General features: G+C 35.3%; 1 protein-coding gene across 7 annotated transcripts in view; it reads left to right on the top strand.

Moving 5' to 3' along the window:
• Positions 1 to 27,162, top strand: part of VPS54 (VPS54 subunit of GARP complex) — a 117,271-nt gene that overhangs the window by 28,794 nt on the left and 61,315 nt on the right. For all 7 annotated transcript variants that reach the window (XR_005885184.1, XR_005885183.1, XM_040993335.1 and 4 more), the window contains exons 6-12: positions 891 to 1,022; positions 2,815 to 3,200; positions 9,590 to 9,716; positions 10,608 to 10,715; positions 12,814 to 12,869; positions 16,024 to 16,120; positions 20,833 to 21,170. Coding sequence is in view for 5 of the 7 variants with exons in the window: in XM_040993335.1 (XP_040849269.1) it covers positions 891 to 1,022; positions 2,815 to 3,200; positions 9,590 to 9,716; positions 10,608 to 10,715; positions 12,814 to 12,869; positions 16,024 to 16,120; positions 20,833 to 21,170 (1,244 nt within the window). In the remaining 2 variants the exon portion in view is untranslated. The remainder of the gene's footprint in view (positions 1 to 890; positions 1,023 to 2,814; positions 3,201 to 9,589; positions 9,717 to 10,607; positions 10,716 to 12,813; positions 12,870 to 16,023; positions 16,121 to 20,832; positions 21,171 to 27,162) is intronic.

Raw genomic sequence — 27,162 nt, forward strand, 5'->3', positions numbered from 1 at the left:
TGTACAAAGATACTAAGAGTAACAGGATTTGTAAAATAATTGAGTGTTGGTAGATTATAATATGTGAATAGAAACAAAGATATAAATGGGGTTTAGAAAAAGGACTTTTGGGTGCTTTTGTAAATAAATCAGTCTGTGGGTCATGGCAATCCAATGAGAGTTTTAGTCAAAGAAGTTAATATATTTAACATTTTAGAAGTATATCTTTGGCAGCAGTGTAGGGGATAGGCTGGGGAAGAATTACAGTAAGTACTATTTACTGTAATCCAGAGATAATGAGGAGGTAAACTGATGAATCAATGTAGGGTTTAGAGGAGAGAGGGATTCAGGGATATGTTGACAGAAGTATAACTGGTAGACCTTACTGCCTGTTGGTTGTGTTATATTAGGGAAAATAATTAGTATTTTATAAAATTGTATTTATGTTAGTTTTAAAATGTAATGCTTAATGTTTAATCTAAAAATACCAATTTTGTTTAATGTTAAACTGAAAACTAATTCTGGAAGAATTTTGGCCAGGAGACAATAGAAATATAATTTTAAGAAACCAATACTTGGCATCATCAATGGGAAATAATATGGAAATTTTAGGATAAGTTTATCTTTGTCATATGTCTGGTTTTGTAAATTTGTTCATGTTGTAATAGAATGCTCATCTCCATTAGTAAAGACAAAAAGCAATTCTTCTGTCTTTCATAAGCATTTAATCATGGTTAAGTCATTAAAATTTTTTTCTACACAGTTTTGTGTAAATAACACAGCCCATTATCATTTGAATTGGTCTATTTATACTCAAGATCTGATTTTTTGTTTAATAGCCTTAAAATGTTAGAAGTGGTAATGGACATAAAGGTGTTTATCATAATTGATGGAAATGTATTTTTTAATAGATTTTTATGAAACCAGATTTTGCCTTGGATGACTCCTTAACTTTTAATTCAGTTTTACCATGGTCTCATTTTAATACTGCTGGTGGAAAAGGAAATCGGGATGCAGCTTCTTCAAAGTTGCTTCAAGAAAAGGTAATTTTTCTTTGATTTTTTCTGTTAGAAAATTTTATTCTAGTCAAGTAGCACTATTTTCATGAAGTCAGATTTACTGCTTTTTGTAAAACTATGCTTCACTCAAATTCATTTTTGTTTTAACTGTTAATGAGTAGCAAGTTGTCCTGGTGAAAATGAAAAAACTTACTGTTTGAGTGTTTGCTATTTAAAGCAGCAAATTATAGAGTTTTAATTTGATTAACTAAATTATGAATCACAGTGAATTCTCTTACATATAAACTAATTTTATTAGAATTATTTAAAGTACTGCTGTACTAAGGATGATTATTTTGAAGCAAAAAGTCTTGATTGTAAAGTCAATTGCTGCTGTATTTTTGTAGAGTGTGGTGTTAATCTACAGTTCTTTCAGTTTTAGTGTTGTATATTTCAAATGTGTATTTCAAAATCTTTATAAAATTATGTAATTTTAGACCTTTAAAAATGTATATTTGGAAGAAAGAATTACATAGAGGGAAGGAGGGAGATAGAAAGCGAAAGAGAATGAGAGAGAATAAATCAATCTTTCATCTACTCATTCATTTCCTAAATGCCCACCTCTGCTAAAGCCAGGAACCTTGAACTCAGCCTAGATATCCCAAGTGGATGGCAGAGACCCAGGTCTTAAGCCATCATCTGCTGCCTCCTAGTGTGTGAGTTGGTAGGAAGCTACATTTGGAAGCAGAGTGAGAACTTGAACCCAGAACTTGAACATATGGATGCTGGTGTCCCAAGCAGTGTCTTAACTGCTACGACCAAATTAAAGTCTCTCTTTAGCAGTTTGAACCATTGATTGACATGGGCTCACAGTATTACCACTTCTAATCAAGCAATTTCATTTATATTATTTAATCTTTAGGTTTCCTCATGTGTAAAATGAGAAGAATAGTAAGTTTGGTTTCACGACTATTAAAATCAGGGAAATTGATTGCTTATGGAATAGTTGGACCTAGCCGGAAAGTGTTGACCTAGTGGTTAAAAATACCTGTGTCCCACATCACAGACCCTGGGATTGATTCTCAGCCATGGTTTCTGATACCAGCTTCCTGCTAATAAAGACCCTAAAAAGCAACATTGATAACTCAAGTCCTTGTGCTGTTGCTGCTCACGTGGGAGATCTTCTTTGAGTCCAGATTTCAGCCCTGGTGCAGTCCTGGGTATTATGGGTATTTGGGGAGTAAACCAGTCTCACTACCTCTCTTTTTCCTCCTCTTTCTCTTTCCCTCCTTCTCAAATAAGTAAGTTAATTACTTAGTAACTCTCAAATTTCTCTCTCGTCCCCTCCTCCCTCCTCTCAGATAAGTTAAATTAATTAGTTAAACAAAATAATGACAGCAACAAATCCCAGAACCGTGTAGTTAGTACGTAGAAAGAAAAGAATCAACTCAAACTGCGATCATCTCCTTTAGTGAGTTAAGTGTGTTTGGTGTTGGTGCCAAAGGAGATAATTCTGTTTCAGGTCTTTCAACTTCAGAAACTAGAAGTGTAGTCAGACATACCTGGAGGGTACTCTTACCTTTTAAAACTAATTGGAGGGCAGTAAAGCAGGAGCAGAGAAAAATATATAAATCACTTTCTATTCTTGTCATATATTTATTCTTGGAGTACACTGCTTATCTGCCTTCCAATTTTTTTTGTGCTCAATTCTAAGGAAACCCATAATCCAACAATTTACTCAATAGAATTTAAAAATTTATAGAATTCTTTTGTCATTTTTGTTTTCAGAAACTGGGTAGTTAAGGAAGACATAACATTCCATGTTTTTATCTTTTAGCTGAGCCATTATCTGGATATTGTAGAAGTCAATATTGCTCATCAGATCTCTCTACGTTCAGAAGCATTTTTTCATGCAATGACCTCTCAACATGAGTTGCAGGACTACCTCAAGAAAACTTCCCAAGCTGTAAAGATGCTTCGAGATAAAATTGCACAAATTGATAAAGTTATGTGTGAAGGATCACTACACATTTTAAGACTGGCACTTACTAGAAATAATTGTGTTAAAGTATATAATAAACTGAAGTTAATGGCTACTGTACACCAGACTCAGCCTACAGTGCAGGTGTTATTATCTACTTCGGAATTTGTTGGAGCATTGGACTTAATAGCGACAACACAAGAGGTTCTACAGCAGGAACTTCAGGGCATTCACAGTTTCCGGTATGTCATTTAAGTAAGCCTTTAGTAATAATGTAAGAAATCCCTAAGGGATAAATTTTAACATGTCCTGTTAGAAGTATAAATGTGTTCAGGGTTGAATATTTTTCTTCTGTATTAATATGTTCAATTATAAGTTTAATATTTCAGTATTAGCAAAAGAAAAAAGCCATAAAGGATAATATTTTAGAGTTGAATGGAGATGCAAAATTAAATTTTGAATAGATTCAATAAATGCAAAGCTAGTTACAACTTTGAAAATAGTTTTGAAAATGTTAAAATTGTGTTGTGTCAAGATGGTAGATCAAGATTGCAAGTATATTTATAATTAAATATATTTTAAAGCTTTTAAAAATCAGTTTAAGTTGAATAATTATTAAAATGTATTTTTGATTTGTAGTCTGTAACATAGCATAAAATTCCATGTGATGATAGAAGAGATTCAGTTTCTCTTGACACTTTATTTTCAAAACACCTGGAAGATTAGAATTTTGTGTGCTTTAATGGAAATTATGTCAAAGTGTTTGTTTAGCATCCAGTTGCAAATCATCAAAATTTCGTTTAGCAACCTTGCAGTGTTCTTGTAAAAGTTCCTGTTAGCTGGGAAAGTCATTTAAACCTTGCAGTATTAAGAGACTACATGAAGACATATCTTTTTTAAAGAATTGTTTTATGTATTTGAAAGGTAGAATGATCAGAAAGGGATAGACATACAGAGCTATTTTTTTTCTGCAGTTTCATTCCCTAAATGGCCTCAACTGCTAGACCTGGACCAGGCCAAAACCAGGAGCCAGCAACTTCACCAAGTTCTCCTTTGTAGACAGGTGGAACTGAAAAACTTGTGCCATCCTTTGCTGTTTTTCCAGACAAGTTAACAGAAAACTGGATTGGAAGGGGAACAGCCAGAACTTAACTATCTCTCAGATGGGATGCTGGAATTGGACAGCTGAACTTGTACTGCCTTAATGCAGTACTGTACTGCAACTGAACTTGTACTGCATTAATTTACAAAATTTTGACAGGGAAACAACAAATTACAGCACGGTCAATATGATGTTGAATAGACAGGTTATTCTCGAGCTCTAACTTCAGGAGAGGAATCTAATTCAGACTTGGCTGGTTACAGAAGAAGCTTTGAATCACAAATCTCTCTAAGTTCTATTAAAAGCTCTTATCATTTTTCTGTAGAAGTGTATGTGTACATAACATTTTAAAGTCAATATTGGATAATTTGTGGTTCTTTGAGGCCTATTTTGTGTTCCCTGGAATGGGAACCAGGATAGCTAAGTGATTTTTATTTTATAACCATCTTTAAAATTTGAAATATTTCCTTTTTTAAATTTGTATTTGGTATATGTTTTTAAATATATGATTCCATTTTTATCCTATCTTACTAAAATGGACTGATGTAAAAATAGAAGTGTTTTTAAAAATGTTTTGCATACCATTTGAGTTTTGATGCTGATAACCTCTTAATAGCAGGGAGCTGAGAAAAGGAATCAAAGATTGCATGTTTGCTTACACTAAGCCTGTTTGAAACTTGGACTTCCAAAGGTCAAGTTATTTTATTTTACTTGACTCATTTGTTTATACTTACTAATAATATTGGTGAAAGTCTGAATATAAAGCTGCCTCTGAAAAATGAAAGAACAAATTTGTATATTTATCCCCAATAGTTGTTGATTTGCTAGACTACAGTATGAAAATCCTATTATAGGTATTTTGATCCAAAGCAATAACTTAGCTTTCTTATGTACCTTACTTTTTTTTTTTTGGTACCTTAACTTAAAGGTTAAAAACTCTTCACTACATAATGTGCATGTGTTTCAAAAACGACTTCAATGTTCTAATTGTCTACATTTTGCTCAAATAATTTTCCACTTTTGTTGCTACAACTTTCATATATAATAATGTTTACTCTTCATGTAAATTATTTCTGTAAAGCTTCTATCAGATATATCAGTTTCATTATGATTAAATTGGACAAAGGGATATTAGAACTTGAGATTTTGATTTCTGATAAATATTCACTTGTGCAAATAATTTTCAAAAATAAAAATACTCTGAAATAAACTCTTTTCCTAGTCAAGAAGAATGTTGCTTCATACTTGAAATAGCTTATGATTGGCATGCCTTAACTGTTTCATTTTTTGTTTTCAGTTTCTGTCAAATCCTAGCTGGTTATTACTGCTTTGTTTTTGGCTGTAAGATCATTTCTGGTAGTTACTTTTTGTATAGCTTCACAGATATTTTTCAGGCCATTTTTCTTTATTTTGAAACATAAGAATTAGTTCTTTATCTCTTAAGTTTTTGTCTGGTCAATCTAGAGAAATCTGTATTAAAGATCTTTTGTTTATTATGTTTAGTTTATTAAAATGATTATCCTCTCCTAGTAGGGGACAAGGGATATTCTACCTGAGTTTCCTATGCTTTTTTATTTTCAGATTTGGTCATTTATGTGGAATATATTGTAGAGAAGTATAGAATCTTAAAAAACTCTTATTCTCGAGCCTGGTGCAGTATCATTGTGACTGAAGTCCTCGCCTTGCATGTGCCAGGGTCCCATATGGAAACCAGTTTATATCCCAGCTGCTGCACTTCCCATTCACCTCCCTGCTTGGTGGCCTGGGAAAGCAGTTGAGGACGGCCCAAAGTCGTAAAACCCTGTACCCACATGGGAGACCCGGAAGAGGCTCCAGGATCCCAACTTTAGATCAGCACAGCTCTGACCATTGTGGCTGCTTGGAGAGTGAGTCAACAGACAGAAGGTCTTCCTCTTTGTATGTCTGACTTTCCAATTAAAAAAAATCATAAAAAAAAAAAATCTTATTCTCAGGGATGGGCATTTAGCCTAGCAGTTGACACTATGTACAATGCCTGGTGCCTGGGTTCAAGTGCTGACTGTACCCTCTGTACCAGTTCCGCTAGTTGGGTTTCTCCTACCCTTGTGGGAATCCTGTGTTGAAAAGATTTTCTGACTCCTGACTTGGGCCTCTCTGCAACTCCCCCCCACACACATCCCTTGCTCTGTCTGTATGGGTCCTTGCAGGTAAACTAGTAGATAGGAGCTCTCATTCTGTCCTATCAGCATGTCCCTTTATTTCTCTTTCTCTCTCAAGAAAATAAATGTTTAAAATTTTTAAAAATTTGCAGTAGACCAACCAAAGATTGTTGAATACATTTAATAGTTTTTTGATTTTATAGATCTGAGTCCAAGTTTTGCCTTTGGCCATGATGTTCTTTCTGTTGCTTTTAAAGGAGAGTTTTTTCTTAAGAATTTATTTGCTTGAAAGCCAGAGAGAAGGAGGAAGAGAGAAAGAGAGAGAGAGTTAGTTTTCCAGTTGCTGGTTCAGCCAGGTCTGGGTCAGACTGAAGACAGCATCTAGGAGCTCCATCCCAGCATCTTGTGTGTGTGGAAGGGACACAACTACTTGGACCATCTTCTGCTGCCTTTCCAGGCACTTTTGTGGGAGGCTGAATCACAAATCCAGCAGTTGGGATTCAAACTGGCACTTCGATACTGGCTGCTGATGTTGCAAGCAGTGGCTTACCGTGCTGTCACAATACCAACCCCAAGAACTTTCATACTAAAATCTTCAAGTAGTCAAATTACTACAAATGGAAATTTCTACTTTTAAAGAAGAATTTGAACGTTTTTATTCATAAATTATTTTTTCTGTATGCTGTTACCCCATGTACTACTTAGAAATACTTGTTTGTTCTTTTTCCTCATTTGTTCTACTTTTTAAATATTAAAATGATTTTCTGTGTGAAAAAAATTTTTTGTGAGTTCTGAACTCCAAGAAAACTTTTAATGAAGTCTTAAATCAATCCATCATGTGTTTTGGTCATTTTTATGTGTGGTTTTGTCTTTCTGTTAGGTTTTCATTGTCTTGGACAAGATGTAATTATATATCTTAACATACCTGTTGATTCTGTGAATAATCCAGATTATTACCAAATATGTCTAGATGCTTTGTTCCTTCTTTCTTTTTTCTTCAGAAATCATCCCTAATTAACCATTTATAATTTACGTATGACTGTGGTTCTTAATTCTGGCTGCATGAAAGAACCTTAAGAAGAGCTTTCTGGCAAGAGCACCTCATAGATAGTGATGAACATTTCAGTTGAGAAGTCTTTGATTTTTAACAGCAAAATGCTAGAAATAAACAGTTTATTTTCTAATCCTAGCATACAAAAAAAATTTAAGTGAATTTAATAATAAAACTCACAGTTAAGGTGTATCTTAAAGAAAAAAACAACACATCTTTTAAAAATTTTTATTTATTTATTTACTGGAAAGTCAGATATACAGAGAGGAGAAGAGACAGAGAGGAGGATCTTCCATCCACTGGTTCACTCCCCAAGTGGCTGCAGTAGCTAGAGCTGAGTCGATCTGAAGCCAGGAGCCAGGAGCTTCTTCTGGGTCTCCCACATGGGTGCAGGGCCCCAAGGCTTTGGTTTCAGGTAATTGCCATTCTTCTTCTGTCTTCTTAGGTAAAACATTGGAACACTTTATATGCTTTTCTTCACTTTGCAAACATGAATATTGTACCATGTTCTAAAGCATATGTTTTCAACAAAAGGTATCTCAAGAGGGAAAAAAAAATCAATTTTTAAAGGCTAAAAAAAATCTTGAATATTATAACGATTGATGGTCCCCTAAAGGGTAACAACACATAAAGTATACCTGTGTCATTAAAATTTTATGAAGGAATATGTATATGTAGTAAGAAATTAAAAATCTTTAAAAAGCTTCTCAGAAGTGTCAGTAATAAAAATAGACCAAGAAACTGCTCTATGGTAGTATATTATAGGTATTTCTCAACTCTCTTAAAAGCATCTTTGTTGACAATGTTTAATCATGTATTCCACTAGTTCTCTATAGGCCAGCATTTGGATTTTTTCCATTCCTTTATAATTACCAACACTACTGTAATGAGTTTATGTTCTTTTATATTCTTGTCAGTGCAAGAAATGAAAGGACTAGTTCAACGGAAGTTGCCTATACAATTTGTTAGATACTGCCAAATTCCTGTTATGGCAGTGTTATAAATTTTACTAGTTAGTAAGAATGTACTAAATTAACTTACTATGGGAATTTAGTATCATTTATGATAAGCTGATTAATCTTCTAATTAAGACAATTTTTATTTTGTCAAATGCAAACTTATTTCACTGAGTGGATATGTTTTTAAAATGCCATGTTGTATATAAAAGAACAACGTGTATGTGTATTTATTTTCAAAGATTTATTTATTTATTTAAAAGAATAACAGAGAGAGAGAGAGGAAGGGAGAGATCTTCCACCTATTGTTTCGCTTCTGCAATGACTGCAGTGCCTGGTGCTGTATCAGACTGAAGCCTACCATGTAGGTGGCTGGGGCCCAGCCAAAAGGGTCTTCATCCACTGCTTTCCCCAAGTGCAGTAGCCACTATTTGAACTAGCCCTCTGATACAGGAATGCTGTTACTGCAAGCAGTAGCTTAACCCTTTATGCTACACCAGTCCCAGTATGTAATGTCTAAAGATCACATGATCTTAAATAGGTTTGTTTGTTTTTTAGAAATTATACCACATTCTATTTTGCTAATATGGGTAGTTGCCAGCATTAAATATGTGTTATATTTTCAAGTAAGTGTGTATGTATCTCTAAAAATCTATTTTTGTTTAAATTTAATATAAAAATTAAATTTTGCTATTTTGAAATTCCCCACAAAGATGCAAAATAATGGTTCCCTGAGATATAAACTGATATTCCATTTTTCTTTTGTACTTAATTTTTGAAGTACTTTGGATGGGATATCTAGGTTTCTTTAGTCTATTTTTTATGACGTTCTTAGGTTGTGTGACATATATTTCTTTGAATAATGAAGATACTTTGTCCCTATTTTTTTCAGTCCTGAGTTCTAATGACTCTTTAGTGACCTGAGGGATGTTGTACAGTAACTCAGACTGATGATGACAGGTTTTTAGTTGAGTCAGCCTGTACCTGTGGATAGATATTCAGGTATCTGTATGTTCACAGAATAGGGCATGAAGTATGCTCTTGTATTTGTTGAATAGATAAATGGCTAGGGAGTGGTTAATGAATAAAGGACTTAAACTATCTGAATATTTTTTATGGGAAAAGCAATTTTAAGTTTACCAAAAAAATTCTTGGAACCCCAAAAGCTATTTGGAGGTTAAAGATATAAAGAAAAAGTAAAATTTAGAAGATGATGGTGAATTTATTGTAGTTATTTTTTGTTTGAATCCTTTATTTTATTAAAACATATTATTGCATAGATATTGTTAGTTAGAAAAACGTTGCCTATTATTTTCCCTGAAAATGATGTGAATTGTGGTTTTTAATGATATATATATGTGACATTTTTCTTTTGCTTTTGCAGGCATTTGGGATCACAGCTCTGTGAACTAGAGAAACTGATAGACAAAATGATGATTGCAGAATTTTCTACTTATTCTCACAGTGACTTGAATAGGCCACTGGAAGATGACTATCAGGTTTTAGAAGAGGTATGTGTTTTGAACTGTGGAATGAAATTGATGTCATTGATTAGCATTAATTCTTAGGAGCCACAATTTGCAGTGCATTCTTAGGTAATATGAACAAAACTGTCTTAAATTTCAAGGTCTGTCAGGCCTAGGAAATTCTTTACGACCTATGTGACTTGTAATTATCACCATAATTGTGAATTAATTTTACTATCCTGTGAAATTAGAGAATAAATTGATTTTACAGCTTAATTAAATTTTAGAGTTAAAATGAGGTCTTCATGGCTTACCACTCAAGTTCAAAATATTGATACCAATTCAATTAATTTTGTATTCCATATGTGTAAAGTTCTTTGGAGTGTATCTTTTTTAAAGAGTGATCATTATATGATATTAACCCTTTAAATTCACTGATGCATAATGTACCTGTTTTATGCATTTGTATAGGCTAATATATCTTAGTATTGAAGAATTTACTCCCCACTGTAGATCTTTAATAAGAAATAGTAAAACAATATTTAAAAACCACTGATTGATTATAAATCTAATAAGTTAAAAAGTCGGACATGTTAGCTGTTTTTTCTACTGCAATTACTTGTGTAGCGATTGGTCACTGGGGTTGAGAAAGATATTTTCTGTTGCTGAAGAGTGGATCAGAAAGTACATCTGAATTATTTTGCTTCCTGACAAGTTTCATTTGCCCCAATGTGATGGAGTAGGATTTTTCTGTTTTAGAAACATGATTTCAAATATTTAATGATATGATTATTGTGGGAAGGGGTTATTTCTGGCTTCGAGAAAATGCCATGGTCAGATCTGAGGATGAAAAAAAACATTAATGCTGAATCTTTCTGTCTCTGAGATTATTTGATATTTAAGATATGGAATTACCTATTCTCTTTATTTTAATAGGAAAGACTTGTATCTCTTGTATTTGGACTTTTAAAACAAAGGAAACTTAATTTTTTAGAAATATATGGTGAAGAAATGATTATTACAGCAAAAAATATCATTAAACAGGTAATGTACATTTAATTGGATGTATAGTCTTGTAAGATTTACATTACTCTAGTGATAGTGGACACAGAGTACAATATAATAGTAATATTTATTTGTTTAAAAATTAAAAATAGTTATAGAAGAAATAAAAAGCCATACAAGCCAATTAAGATCATTTTAAGAATATTTCTAAGTAGATTGTAACAGTGTTATAACATTTTCTCATTGTTGTGTAAATTTTCAGAAACATTTTTAGAGGTTGTATAAAATTTCTTCAACATTATGTTGGATAAAACTGTTTCACCTTTTCCCCCTATGTTGAATGTGTAGGTTGTTTTCAATTTGATACTGTAAATAAAGTTACTTTTTGTTTATTAGTTTGTTTTGAATTTAATACTTTTTTAAAAAAGATTAATTCTCACAAGTAAATTTATGGGTCAGAGAAAAAAAAGGTGTTTTTAAGTTGCTTATACACAGAAGTGAGTTACTATCTAATAAGATTTTTTCAGTTTATACTCCCCCAGAGAAGATATTCATCTCTTTTTTACCCTAATCTTATAGAAACTATAGACTAAAATCCATGGTTTTCTTAGTTTTGCCCTGTTTCTTTTCTTTTTTTTGCTCAGATAAATATCCGCTAAAGCTCGTGTTTTCTCTATATGAAAAGGACAATTTAAGTGTCTTCATTAGTCGTAATTGATCATTATTAAGTTCAATTTACCTGCATGTATGTATGTATATCTAAAGATTTATTTATTTGAAAGAGTAGCAGAGACAGAAGGAGAGGAGAGACTGAGAGAGCTCCTTCATCACCTGGTTCAATCCTCAGTTGACCGCAACGGCCAGATTAGGGCTAGTCAGAAGCCAGGAGCCTGGAACCCCCATCTGGTCTTCCACATAGATGCCAGGGATCTGAGCACTTCAGGTCATTTCCCAGGAACACTATCAGAGCTAAATTGGAAGGAAAGAGCCGAGACTTCTGCCGGTATTCATATGGCATGCATGTGTGATAGTCAGTGACTTAACTCACTCCACCACAATGCTGATTCTCATATTGTTTTACTGTTTCAATGCAAATAATTTATAATCACTCTCTTTACTTTTTCAAACATAAATTAAAACATTTTAAAAAATTATTGGTACAACCTCTTTGTTGGTGATATCCACTAATGCTAAATCTAACCAGGTTATGACCCCAAATTTCTATTGTAGGTATTCAGTCAACTGAAATGCATACATAAACTCACCAAAATACAGCAGAGGAATGTTCATGGGAGTATTGTTTGTAATAAAACAGAAAGCCTAAATTCTATCATCACTAGAAAGGATAAATGGAGTTGTGATATATATATAAAATTATATAACTATTATAATGTATAATAGAATAGTTTATAGCAAGGGGAATTAATAAATCATTCAGAAGTACATAAATATTACAGGTAGAATGTGGAGTTAATGAAACCTGATACAAAGTAGTATACACTACAAATAAGTTAAAATCCCTGAACAGGCTGAATTTATCTATGGTTTTGAAATCAAGATTTTTTTTAGGAAATAGTAGCTACTAAGCATGGAGCCGGAGGGCGACTCTGGGTATTGGCAATATTCAATTTCGTGAACTGAGTTCTGGTTACACATATATATAGCATCTGTAAACATATATATTTAAATATGTATTAACTTAGCATAATTTATAAAATTTTTTATATACTGTAGTTTAACTTTCATGTTTTAATTCCTGGACTTGTCCTGAAGTCCAAGCATGTATTATAACTTTTAAAACTGTTACATGCATTATAAAGAAAAGTAATCTCCAATATGAATTCCTTTGGGGATTTTAATGTAACACATTCATCTTGTTTCCAAGTATTGTAGTCTTATTTACAAGTGTAGCATTTGGAACAGTTTTAAATAGTCAGATACTTTAATTGCCATATTTCAGACATACTGTGGTATAATTAGATAAGAGTAATGCTGCAATCTTTCAGATATTCTAAAGTATGTGTAAGAGATACAGAGAAAAGTCTGGTAGAATGATTGATGTACACATGGAACTTGGAATATTTAGACAATTTTAAAGATAATCACATTATTTTTGTTTTTTTCTTAAATTTTGCAGTGCGTGATTAATAAAGTTTCACAAGTAGAAGAAATAGATACAGATGTTGTTGTGAAGTAAGTATAAATGTATAGATTGGTGGTTATCAGGTAAAATGTGACAGATGCAAATTAGAATAATCTAAAAAGCATTTAGTTATATGATTATTTACTAATGTGTGGGGAGGTTGTAGTAAAGTCATAAATGACGATACAATACCTCTGAGAGACAAGGAAAGAGTAGTTAAGAGTTTTCAAGAGAAAGTCTAGGAGTTGAAAAAAGCTATGACCTCAAGTAGGAGGAAATCATTCTGGGGATACCCTTGGGGAGAGGGAGTTGGAGTAATAATTACAATAATTATGAATTCAGTAATGATCGTGGGTTGCATTGCAAGAACTGTAGTGGGTGCATGAGACTGTAGATACCAAACCCTTAGGTAGTCTTTTGTTTTTTTTTTAAATGCGTGTAGTGCTGACCACATGTAAGTAGGATTCATGGTCCTTCCATGTTTTATGCCATGGTGCCTCATTAGCATTACTAGTCTTCTGCTGTGAGATCATTATAAAGTAAAATAAGACTGAAACAAACCACTATGGTAACTGAAGCTGTTACTAAGTGACTAGTGGGCAGGTAGTACATGCAGTCTGGGTATACCGGACAAAGGAATGACTCGTCCTACATAGGACAGGGTGGAATGTCATGAGATTTCTTCATGCTACTCACAATAGCATCAATTTATAATATTTCAAACTTCAGTTACTGCAGGAAATTAAATTGCAGATAATGAATGACTTGTACTTTCTTTTATTTGTAAAGCTTTTCTTTTTTTTTGTTTTTTTTGTTTTATTAATAAAATTTATTTTGACATTCTTTACATACTTAGTTAGAGTAAGAAGGTTCAAGGGCTACAGGAAAGTGGATAATACTAGTATGTTTTCCATATTGTTACCTTCATGTTTAAAAGGGGGGTATTAAGGGAGAAGGCCCACCCAATTTCCCACCCTCCCCATTGGCCAACCCAACAATTAGGTTCCCTGGACAGAGGGTAGGGCAGAAGGGGATAGTGTGTAGATACTGAGTGTGGGAATTAAAGCTAATTCCTTACAGAGGGTTACAAACATTAGGTGTAAATTATTTTACCATATAATTAAAAGGCAACTTTTAAAGTGAGAAATTGAGCATTTCATTTTGAGTTATCCATACTGTAATTTAGATAATTTCTCTTCATCCTTGAAATTCATATTCTTTCATTTTGAGAATATTAGTAGTAAATATTTTGTGACTGACTTTTTCATTCGTGTAGACATTTAAATGTCTTGGTCCTAATATTTGAATAGCACAGTGAACACTTTTAAGCTTCCTTGGGTCAAATTCACAGAATAGAAAATGTGGAGTTTGATTTTCACACTGTCACTTGGTAAAAATTCAGTTGTTTCAGAGTTATTTGAACAACTATAGAAATAAGTAAATTGCTAGTAGCTGGAGAATGTAAGTCATTGGAACTACATCAGACGCCTCATGGACATGGAGAGTTGGTTCTTATTCTTTTGAGAGTAAACTTTTAGCTGTAGTAGCATTCACTAAGAATTTACTGCAACATGTCATTTCAGTATTGCAGAATATCTTTGTTTTGCATTAATCTGTTTCATTTTCAAATTATTGTCAACTATTAAAATATTGCTAATACTTGTTCTGTGTACTTTTATGAACTCATTTAAAGTTTTCAGTAATCCATATAAATAGATTATTTTTATTTTCCCTTTTTTGATGAAGAACCTTGAAGTGGTTTTCACTTGGCAGTATGACTCTAGAGCCCGTGTTATTATCTTTTAAAGATTTTTTAAAGATTTATTTATTTTTATTGGAAAGTCATATATACAGGGAGGAGGAGAGAAAGATCTTCCATTCACTTTTTAATTTGAAAGTCAGAGTTACAGATAGACAGAAGCAGAGGCCTTTCACATGTTGGTTCACTCCCCAGATGGCTGCAGTGACTGGGGTTGGATGAGACTGAGGTCGGGAGCCAGAGACTTCTTCCATTTCTCTTGGGGGTGGGGGTACAGTGATTCAAAGATTTGGACAGTCTATGCTGCTTTAGCAATGTTTTAGCAGAGAGCTGGTTTGGAAGTCGAGCACCTAGGACTCAAATAGGCATCTATTTGGGTTGCCAACATTGCAGGCGGTGGCTTAGCTCATTATTCCACCAGGGCTCGTGTATGTAGTCACTATACTATATTATCTCCTATGTGGAGAAGTGCTTTTTAGTTTGTAGTTAGGAAATTAATTTTTAAATCTGTAGGGGCTGGTGTTATGGCGAAGTGGATGAAAGCTGCCATGCACCAGCACTCATGGGTTGAGTCCCTGTTACTCCACTTCCTGACCAGCTGTTTGGTAATGCACCCAGGAAAGCAGCTTGTTCCCCTGCACCCACGTGGGAGACCTTGACGCTCCTGCTTGAGCTTGGCCCAGCTCCGACCATTTGGAGAGTGAACCAGTGGATGGAAGATCTCTTTCTAACTCTGCTTTTCAAACAAATAAAAAGTCCTTTAGAAAATTGTATAGAGATACCCTCTCTCTTTCTCTTCCTCTTTAAATATTTATTTATTTTTATTTGTAAGTCAGATATACAGAGAGAATGACAGAGAGAGGAAGATCTTCCTTCTGCTGATTTACTCCCTAAGTGGCCATCATGGCCAGAGCTGAGCTGAACTGAAGCCAGGAACTTTTTCCGGGTCTCCCACGCAGGTGCAGGGTCCCAAGGCTTTGGGCTATTCTCTTATCGTTTTCCCAGGCCACAGCAGGGAGCTGGATGGGAAGCAGGACCACGAGGATATGAACCGGCACCCATATGGGATCCTGGCATGTGAAAGGCAAAGACTTTAGCTGCTAGGCTACCACACTGGGCCCCATGTATCTCTTTTTTTAAAAAAAATTCGGAATGTATTCTTAACGTTAGCTTAAATGATTTTATTTCTCTGTGGTTTATTCATTCAATGATCAAAGCAAATTCATATGGAATTACTTCATAGTAAGGCTTATTTGCCTAGTTTTAAAGAGTTTTAAAAAGGTTGAAGTTGTTTGGTAATTGAGTTTTTTAGTTACATATGTAGAGGTTATTGCTTTATTGTTTTAATAGATAGAATTTAGTTCCCTTTCCTCTTAGTTACAGGTGTTACCATATTGGCCCTGAGACAATCATTATTTTATTCTTTCTAACTTATTTTTCTCTAGGCTTGCAGATCAGATGAGAATGTTGAATTTCCCCCAGTGGTTTGATTTGCTGAAGGATATTTTCGCTAAGTTTACGATTTTCCTCCACAGAGTTAAGGTAAGCTTGTGTATCAGTTCCAACAGGCTGTTCTTAAATTGAGTCAGCTTTCTAGGTATAAAATAAATTTGTATTTCTACATATAATCAAATTAGAAAAAACACAATGTCTTCATGTTTTTTAAAAAGAGGCTTTGTTTTAAATAACAAGTCTTGGAATATTTTGGCAGTTTTTATAAATTTTGGGATGAATTGTTACATATTAAAAATATTGTAATGCTCCCTTTTTGTTAATTTTTTTCAGATTTTTCTTTCATGATTTTTGTGGCTAAATTCTTTCAGATTAATTGACGATAAAATAAATGGAACTTCTAAAATCCATTCCAATTTACCAATTTTCTAGAAATTTAATGTTGATATAAAGGTGTTTTTAAAAAGTACAATGAACAATTCAGTTTATCCCTTGAATATTTTTCATTGCAAATTTTTATTTTAGCTTTTTGTCTGGTATTTAATCACGGATTGTGTATTACATTTAATTATTTTTTAAAAATCTCTTTATCCAAGACACTTAGTTTTCAGTATAGGGAAAAGAACACATGTCGTACGACCTTTTTCCTGCAAGCACCAGGATCCCCTGTGAGCACTGTGACCCCTGTGACCCCTGTGAGCACTGGCTTGTGTCCCAGCTGTTCCAGTTTCCATCCAGCTCCCTACTTGCAGTCTGGAAAGGCAGTGGTGGATAGCCTAAAACCTTGGGACCCTGTTCGCATGTGGGAGACCCAGAGGAAGTTTTTTTACTTTGGATCAGCTCAGCTTTAGCAGTTGTGGTTACTTGGGAAATGAACCAGCAGATGCAAGATTTTTCTCCTTGTCTCTCCTTCTCTCTGTAAATCTGCCTTTCTAATAAAAATAAGTAAGTCTTAAAAAAAGATGTACTAGGGCCTGGTGCAGTAGCCTAGTGGCTAAAGTCCTCGCCTTGCATCCACCGGGATTCCATATCATCACTGGTTCTAATCCTGGTGGCCCTGCTTTCTATCCAGTTCCCTGCTTGTGACCTGGGAAAGCATTTGAGGACATCCAAGAGCGTTGGGACCCTGCACCGGTGTGGGAGACCTAGAAGAGACTCCTAGCTTCTGGCTTCAGATTGGCACAGCTCTAGCCATTGCAGCTGCTTGGGGAGTGAATTAACAGACAGAAGATCTTCCTCTCTGTCTTTTTTGTCCCTGTATATCTGACTTTCCAGTTAAAATAAAGTAAATCTTTTTTTTTTTTTAAAGAAGTGTTCTAAACTCTAATATGTGTTTGAATCACCGTCAAGACATGGCTGTGTTTTACTAAGGAGAGAGTGATTTGGAATTACCAAATGCAGTACTTAAGTTGGGCAATTGCTAAAGTCCATTTTCTTTGGACTATCTAGTGCAGCATTATGTTTTTTTATGCTACTTAATATTCCCAGCATCCCCAGAGTACATGTTAAATTAGGTTTGGGGGACTTTGGTACTTCTTTGTGATCCAGCTTTTTCTTATTAACATGAGATCAATGCTAAAAGTCATTTGCAAGTCACCTATATCAGCTCTCTAATCAGGATCAGAAATATTGTACAGAGTGTAATCAATACTGTGCTTAATTTAGGTGACTTCTAAAGTGTTGGTCCCACCCATGGACAGTGATGGACAGTGAAGCTATATGTAAAAACTAAGCCATATTTTCACTTTTTTTTTTAATATTCTGACTGTAAGCTTAGTATCACACATCTGCTATTACATATCTGTATATATAGAACTGCAGCAATACATAGTATAGAACTGGCCAGCTATGGTAAAAAAATGTTAAAGGTAGCTACTTTACTTTTGTATTAATTAAACTTGGCAGAGTTATTATTTGATGTATATACAGTTTGGAAACAGTGTTTTATCATAGTTATAAGTTCTCATTTTCACATCTGGACCACTTAACCTAGCAGAACATTTTTGAAGATGCCATGTAACCTTCAAATATGGTTCCTTTTTCTTTTAAAAAAAATTGTAATTTTTTAAGGGTATGATTTTACTGAAAAAATGTAAATTACAAGCTGTTTATTTTTAATGAAGAATTTTAAATAAAAATTGCAGAGAGTCATGATGTCAAAAAATAGAAAACTATGCCTGTTATATCGTTCCCATAAAACATACAGTTAAGGATTTCTAATGGCAGAGAATATGCATATATCATAATAAGCAAAAAGGGAAGCTATAAGATTCATGATCTTAGCCATATTAAAATTCTTAAATCTGCTTTTCTTCATAAAACAAAGACTTCTTAGCATTTTTGTAATTGTTTTAGGCATGTAGATATAAAATTTGTGTATAAAATTTGCATTGTTTTTTCTCTAAATTTTCTTCAGAGAGGTATTTTATAATCAAAATATTGCTTCTGAATAGATTTTTAAGAATTTGATATGAGAAGCTGAGAGTTAGAGAGATAGAGTGAGCTCCCATCTGCTGGTGGACTATGCCCACCATGGCTGGGAGTGTCGTCTCTCATGTATGCTGCAGCAGACTGGCCGCTTGCCTCTCAGGGTGTGCAGCACAGGAAACTGGAATCACAAGAGAAGCTGGGACTTGAACCCAGGAGCTCTGATATGGGCAGAGGTGTCCCCAGTCATGGCTGAACTGCTTAGGCCAAATATCTGCCCCTATTTTGTTTTTAAATAGTTTTTACCACATTATAAGGATAAGCTGTGGCATTTATTTTACTTGTTTATCAGGGTTGATAATTTTCTGTCCTACATTTTTGTATTAGCAAAAACTAACAAAAGATACACCATATCATTCAGAGAGAACATCTCAGTGTTTTTATTTCACATGAATAAGCAAAAAGATTGGAATTTGAGATTTTCACATTTGAGAGATTATCAGTGACTTGAGAATCTTGATTTCTATTAGTGACGTATAGACCAATGTTAGGGAAAGGCTGTTTGAGGAAATGACGATTTGCTCAGAAGTTTAGTGATATGAAGGCAAGTGCAAAATGAAGAGCGTTCTGGCCAGAGGAAATAGTCAAGACCCTGAGTTAGGTACACTCTTGGAATATTAGTTTAATAGAAAAGCCACCAGACTATCTGGAGAGTAATTGATGGATGAGAGAAGGTATGAAATGAAGAAAGAAATGAGAAGGAGCTATGTGTCCCAAGGAAGGTGAATTATTTTTTTCTTGTAGGCAGGTATATTAATGTTATTCTTTTATAGGTTATTTTTATGTTTTAAAAATCATTTTTTATTTATTGTTTTAATTGGAAAGTCAGATATACAGAGAGGAGGAGAGACAGAGACCAAGATCTTCCATCCATTGATTCACTCCCCAAGTGGCCACAGTGGCCGGAGTTGAGCCGATCCAAAGCCAGGATCCAGGAGCCAGGAACTTCTTCTGGGTCTGCTGTGTGGTTGCAGTGTTCCAAGGCTTTGGGCCATCCTCCACTACTGTCTCAGGCTACGAGCAGGGAACTGGATGGGAAATGGTGCTGCCAGGATTAGAACCAGCACCCATATGGGATCCCAGTGAGTGCAAGGCGAGGACTTCAGCCACTGGGGTACTGCATCGGGCTTGAATATTTTTAAGTTTCTAAAGAGGTTAGAGAAATGTGCAATGTATTATAGGCATATTTCAATTTTGTATATATATGTTTTTTTTCCTGGTTAACTTTTTTTTTTTTTTAATGTTGGAAAGGCAGATTTACAGAGAAAAGGAGCCAGAAAGATCTTTCCTTTGCTGGTTCAAATGGCCACAGTGGCTGGAGCTGAGCTGATCTATAGACAGGTTCCAGGAGCTGCTGCCTGGTATCCCACACAGGAGTATGGGCCCAAGCTTTAAGCCATCCTCCACTGCTTTCCCAGGCAATCAGCAGGAAGCTGAATGGGAAATGGAGTAGCTGGGTCACTAACTGGTGCCCATATGGGATCCTGGCATTTGATGGCAGAGGATTAGCCAAATGAGCCGTCATCTAAAGTTCCAGATTTCCATTTAAAGATTGAAGCACAAATTCATTTTTTCTTTTTTCCTTCCTTCATTTCTTCTTCTCTCTTTTCCTTCCTTCCTTTATTTTTTCCTTCCATTCTTTTATTCCTTCCTTCTTTTTATTTCTCTTTTTCTTTCCTTTTTTCTTCCTTCTGTCCTCCCTCCCTTCCTCCTCTCTTCTTCTCTCCACTCTCCTTTCCTTACCTTGCCTTGGCTTGCCCTTGCCTTTTTCTTTTCCTTTCCCTTAGATTTATTTATTTTTATTAAAAAGGCAGGTGTACAAAGAGAAGGAGAGACAGAGAAAAAGATCTTCCATCCACTGGGTCACTCCCCAAGTGGACAATGGCCAGAGCTGAACTGATCCAAAACCAGCAGTAAGGAAGTTTTTCCCACGTGACTGCAGGGTCCCAAGGCTTTGGGCGATCCTCTGTTGCTTTCCCAGGCCACAAATAGGGAGCTAGATGGGAAGTGGAGCAGCCAGGACATGAACTGGCCTGTGTGGGATCCTGGTGCATGCAAGATGAGGATTTAGCCATTGAGCCATTGTACCAGGCACACACATACTCTATTTTCAAGGTTTTGTGAATCCCCTCTTGAGCATTTTTTTTTTCACGAATGATTTTTACTTTCTAATACAAGATTGGTAGAAATTCTGATCTATATGACCTTGACTCATTTATTATATATGTTCAAATCCTATGCACAGAGTTCATTTGGGGGCACATTAGGAATAAGATGTTTTAAATCTTTTAAAAATATATCCTGTTTTCTTGTAGGCCACGTTAGCTACCATTCACAGTGTTGTGCTCTCAGTTCTTGACAAAAGCCAGAGGACTGGAGAATTGGAGGAGATTTCAGAACAGAAGAATGTTGCAAAAGATAATTCAGTGGACTCAGAAGTGGCTTATTTAATCCATGAAGGCATGTTTATAAGTGATGCATTCAGTGAGGGTGAATTAACATCTCTACCCACTGACACTACCTCTCAAAGAAATGCATCTCCAAATAGTGAGCCATGCAGCAGTGATTCTGTATCTGAACCAGAATGTACTACTGATTCTTCATCCAGCAAAGAGCAGACGTCTTCTGCTGTGCCAGGAGCAGTGGATATTATGTGAGTAGAGCAGCTGTTGCCAAAGTGATGTGATTTAGGTTCTTTTTATTAATGGTTTCAGTAAGATTAAGTACTGAATTTATAAATTGACATGTAAGTTTTAGTACTGGAATTTAAATCGCTTCAATTTTATGAAACACACCTTTTTGAAAAAATGCATATGTGGAAAGAAAGTGATTAAAAATAATTGAGAATTGTGATGTTTTATGGCTGAGAGAAACTGCAGACTGTTCAGTGAGTGCCTTCAGTTTAGTGATGCGGTAAGCAATGCCCAGGGAGCTTGGATGCCTGACTTGAACTCAGTAGTGGTGGAACTTGTCCTATAGTCAAGTCAGTTATTGCTTTGGTATTTTTCTCTGTTCTGTGTTATTATGCTTTGTGAGTAGTAAAGATCTGTTTGATTTACAACTTTTGATTTTTCAAGGACGTGCATTTCCAAGATTATTACATTGTGTTTTAGAATGTTTTAACAAGTTATTTTGAGATAATTTCAAATACAGACAAGTTATCAGAATAGTACAGTAATATCTCATATGTCTTTCATACCAGTTTCCCGGTAGTGAATAGTTTACTTCGTTGCCATTTTTCTCTTCTTCTCTTTGCCTGTTGTGTGAATGTTTTTCTCTTAAATTATTTGACAGTAAGTTTCAGACATGATTCTCTCTTATTCCAGATACTTCATTGTTTATTTTCCAAATGCAAGAACATTGTCTTGTCTAACCATACATTTGGCAAACCTATAAAATATAAGCAAACATTGTCTTGCTTATATTGTTATTATTTATCAGCAATTATTAATCATTAATAATAATTATTAATAAGCAAATATCTCCATGTAATTCATGGATCTCACAGATCTGTTAAAGATGAGCAGTTGTCCCAGTCTTCTGTGGGATATAAAAGCAAAACAGAAACCCAGAAGCCCCCCCAACAGACTCCGGGATAAAAAAATGAGGTACATATATACTATGGAATATTGCTGAGCTATAAAAAGGAATGAAGTCTTGTTTCTTGCAACTAAATGGATGCAATTGGAAGATGTTAGGCTTTGTTAAATAAGTCAGTCCCCAAAAAGACAAATATCATGTATTCCCTACTCTGTGGGTGCTAATCTATAGGTACGAGAATGGGACTCAGGGATTTGATTAATGTGTATAGTCGTTGTTTAAACAACTAATGAAAAAAAGTTTTTTCTTAAGAAAAAAAACTTTGGTCTGCTTATTTTTTTCCTTCATTACTGCCATTCGTGAATCCTGTCACCTAATGAAGTGTTAAACATTTGTTAAAAATTTAAAATATGGTGGTGGGGGAACCCAAAGCATTAAAATATTTTTAGTCCAGAAACACAGTTTAGATTTAGTTATTAAGAATAAAAAGTACTTGATACTTTCATTTGTTTTTATATTAATCACCTACTGGTCCAGGAGTTTATAAAGGTCACAATCATAATATTAAGTCAACTGTACCATATTTTCCTGTCAAGATAAGACTCTGAACTGAATGTAAAAAGCTTTGTTTTATCTGTGTTCAGGCCAGTATCTTTACATATAGTAGTTGGAGTAATGTCCAAAATTGCTACAAAAAGAGTTGTAAAAACTATATAGCTTAAGTATTTTAAGTTTTTTTCCCCTCTCATTTAGCATTTCAAAGATCCTCACTTGAGCAGCCCTTACTTTAGAAGGCAGCTCTGCTAGTGGAGCTAGGGGCTTGTGTTACAGTGGTTACGTTGCTGCTTACTTTTCTGCTTCTCATATCAGAATGCCTGGTTTGACTCATGGCTATTCTACTTTTGAACATTTCCTGCTAATACACACCTGGGAGGTGGCAGATGATGGCTCAAGTTCTTAGGGCCCTGTCACCCAGGTGAGATATTTAGGTTGCATTACAGGCTTCTAACTTTGATCTGGCCCAGCCCTACCTATATAAATCATTTGGGAAGTAAACTAGAAAATGAAGTGTTTCTTTTCATGTCTTTTTTTTTTCCCCCCTTCAAATAAAATAAATAAAACTTAAAAGAAGGGTGCTCTGCTGGCTTCATTGTATAGCTTCCCCAAGTCTAAGGTGGCCACTACAGCTTTTATCACCTTATCTGCATTCATAGATGCAGAAAGGAAAATGAAAGGACTGGAGTTTTTAGGGGTTTTTTTTAGCCTTTTAAATTGGAGTATAGTACACATACAGGAAAGGGTATTACTTACAAATGTTCAGCTCAAGTAATTATCATTAAGTGAAATCATTGATGAGCTCATATCTTGGTTAAGAAATAGAATGTTTCCAGCTCTGCAGAAAAAACCCTTCCCAAGGGAAATTATTGGAATTCCTGGTTTTTCAAGTTTTCTAAATTTTGCATTATGATACTTCTTAAAGCGCATGGACAATGGCATTAAAAGGTAAGTCTTTTGGTGCAAAAAAAGTTTGAAATCCATGTATAATTTTCATAATACAATTTTTCTGTGACCTTTTTGAAGATAACCTCATATCAGTGTATTTCAAAGTTTTTTCTACCACATCAAATTTCTAATTCTGTTTTCTTTTGTTTTTGAAGTACCCTTGTGTAAATGGAATTATAGTTATATTTTATCTCTGATATCTTACACTAAATATTATGTTTGCAATATTCATCAGAATGCCCGGATAGGCTTATTTTTTTTTATCCTTTAAGATTTATTTTATTTCTTTGAAATGGAAAGTTAGAAAGAGAGAGAGAGGGGCAGAGACAAGATCTTTGCATCCACTGGTTCACTCCCAGTGTGGTTACAGTAGCCATGATTGGGCCAGGCTGAAGCCAGAAGCCTTGATCTACATCTGAGGCTCTCACATGGGTAGCAGAGTGTAAGTGCTTGGGCCATCTTATGCTTCCTCCCAGACAAATTAGCAGGGACCTGGGTTTGAAACAGAAAAGCTACTACTCAAATTTGTGCTCTAGTTTGGGGTCGGCATTGCAGGTGGTGGCTTTACCTCCTGTGGCACAATGCCAGCCTGAGAAGTTTTATCATTATTTTTGAATATTTATAAATTTGCTTGAAAAATATAAAGAAGAGAAGCACAGAGAAAGGTTGGCTGTAATAACCAGGTTTGGGCCAGTCTGAAGCTAAAAGGCAGGGTCTTTATCTGAGCCTCCCACATGCGTGTCAGGGATCCATGTATATGGACTGTCTGCTGCTGCTTTCCTGGGTGCGTTATCAGGGAGCTAGATTGGAAATGGAACAGCCAGGTCGCTGGTACACATTTAAATGCTGTGGTACAGGCAATAGCTTAACTCATTATGCCACAACACTGGCTCCAAAAGTTTTATTTTTGTTTATGTATGAACAGTCCCACAGTGTACTTATTCTATTGGTAAGGTTTGGATCATTTACATTTTGGGTTGTTATGAACATTGTTGTGGGTTTGTTTGATGCATATATCACAATTAATTTATACTTTTCTCTTTAATTTTTATTTTTAATTTTGAATTTTATGGTACAATTTTGTAGAGTCTGGGCTACTCCCTAACACACTCCACTGAATTTGTCAGTCTTTTTTTTTTTTTTTAAGATTTATTTTATTATTTTTTCATTGGAAAGGCGGATATACAGAGAGGAGAGACAGAGAGGAAGATCTTCCGTCCGATGATTCACTCCCCAAGTCAGCGCAACGGGCCGATACTATGCTGATCCGAAGCCAGGAGCCTCTTCCGGGTCTCCCACGCGGGTGCAGGTTCCCAAAGCTTTGGGCTGTCCCCGACTGCTTTCCCAGGCCACAGGCAGGGAGCTGGAAGGGAAGCGGGGCTGCCGGGATTAGAACCGGCGCCCATATGGGATCCCGGGCGTGCAAGGCAAGGACCTTTAACCACTTGCGCCACCGTGCCGGGCCCCAGTCTTTTTTTTTTTTTTAAGATTTATTTATTTTTATTGGAAAGTCACATATACAGAGAGAAGAGATAGAGAGGAAGATCTTCTGTCCGATGATTCACTCCCCAAGTGACTGCAATGGCCAGTGCTGTGCCAATCTAAAGCCAGGATCCAGGAACTTCCTTTAGGTCTCCCAGGCGGGTACAGGATTGCAAGGCTTTGGGCTATGCTTGACTGCTTTCCCGTGCCACAAGCAGGGAGCTGGATGGGAAGTGAAGCTACCGGGATTAGAACCAGTGCCCGTATGGGATCCTGGCGCATTTAAGATGAGGACTTTAGCTGCTAGGCTATTGTGCTGGGCCATGTCAGCCTTTTAAAAGTTAGCCATTCTGTAGGATTTGCCACTAATAGGAATTTTTGATTATTTGTTTACTTGTTTGCTTAAACTTTTCAGTTATTTATTTATATAGGGAATGAGAGAGGAGGAAAGAACTTGAAAACCTGAGCATACTAGCCCCTCTGGTTTGTTTCAAAATATCTACAATGACTGGTCGAAACTGGATCAGGAGCAAAAAGGGAGCTAGGGATTTAGTCTAGCTCTCCCCGGAAGGTGATAGGACCCCAATTATTTGACCATCACTACTTGGCGTAAGCATTAGTGGGAAGCTGGAGTCAGCATGGAGTTGAATGCAGTTATCCCTATGTAGCATGCAGATGCATTAATCACTAGGGCAAGACACTGACTCCCTGGTAAAGTAGCTTTAATTTTTGTTTCCTTGATGATTGATAAGAGAATACCTTTAATTATACCTTAGCATTCATTGACTGTTGGTTAGCCTCTTTTGTGAAATGCCTTTTCCAGGCGCTTGCCCACTTTTTATTGGCTTATCTTTTTTATTTTTTTGAGGTTGTCTATTTAATCGCTAAAGAAGTCCTTTTTCTGTCACCTATGTTGCAAAATATTTTCCTGTTCACCCTCTAAATGGCCACAACAGCCAGGACTGGGTCAAGCCAAAGCCAGCAGCTTCATCCAGGTCTTCCACGTGAGTGACAGGGACCCAAGTAATTGGACAGTCTTTCCTTACTTTCTAAGATGCATTAGTGGGAGCTAAATCAGAAGCTGAATAGCCAGGTCTTGAACTGAAACTGATATGAAAGCTTAACTTCCCTGTGCTTTGATGCCAGCCCCATATGGGGTAAATTTTTAGAGATCCTTCTGAAAGTAAAATTTTACTTCAGTGGTAAATTCGAACTTTGAAATTGAAGCAGACTTTTTTTTGTGTGTGAACTCAGTGTTGAAATACCACTGATTACATAAAAATAAATGTTGATGCATTAGAAGCTTAAACAATTAGAAATAGACTAATTCTGGGTTCTGGTACCAAGCTCCTAGTCATGTGAGCTTGGGCAGATCACTTCAACTGAGATGCAGTATCCTCATCTACCTGCTTCAAAGTGTGGAATTGAATAAGACAATATTTCTGATAGCACTTTAGGAATATTAATTCTTCCATTATTTTAAAAAATTTAGTAAATAAATTTATTGATCAAATTTTAAAGGAGAGCAGTTAATAACTTTCTATAATATCTTAATCTCATTAGTGATTCACTGCAAATTAATATACATCAGAACCTCGGTAGTGTGTGAAGATTTCTGTTGTTCAACTTGGAGTGGGAAAAGAAATGCTGAGATGCTTAATGTGGCTCATAGTAGCATTACACTGAATTGTTGGCATGGAATTAGTGGGTTTTTTTTTTTAAGACTTAAAAAATTTATTTGAAAGTCAGAGTTACAGAGAAAGAGATCTTTGATCTGCTGGTTCCTCAAATAGCTGGGACTTGAAATGGTATCTACATAGAATACTTGGATCACAGGTGACAGCTTTAGTTGCTATGCCACAACCCTGGCTCCTGGAATTAGTGGTCTTTGTAACTGTCACCAAAGGAAAATTTTAAAAAATCTTAATTTTTGCTCAAAGTTGGAAAGTACTTGTTGATAACTTTCATGAGAGCAGCAACTCATTTTATCCCCTCCAATGTCTAGCATTAAATGCGGTAATTGTTAGTTCAGTTGAGCTAAACATTAACCATTGCCAATCATTATATGTAAAGGAGCCTATTTATCACAAAATATCTTCTATTCTTTCTTCATCTCTGTG

This window comes from Ochotona curzoniae, unplaced genomic scaffold (assembly GCF_017591425.1).
Source record: "Ochotona curzoniae isolate NIBS_2020 unplaced genomic scaffold, NIBS_Ocur_1.0 contig_883, whole genome shotgun sequence".
Taxonomy (NCBI): domain Eukaryota; kingdom Metazoa; phylum Chordata; class Mammalia; order Lagomorpha; family Ochotonidae; genus Ochotona; species Ochotona curzoniae.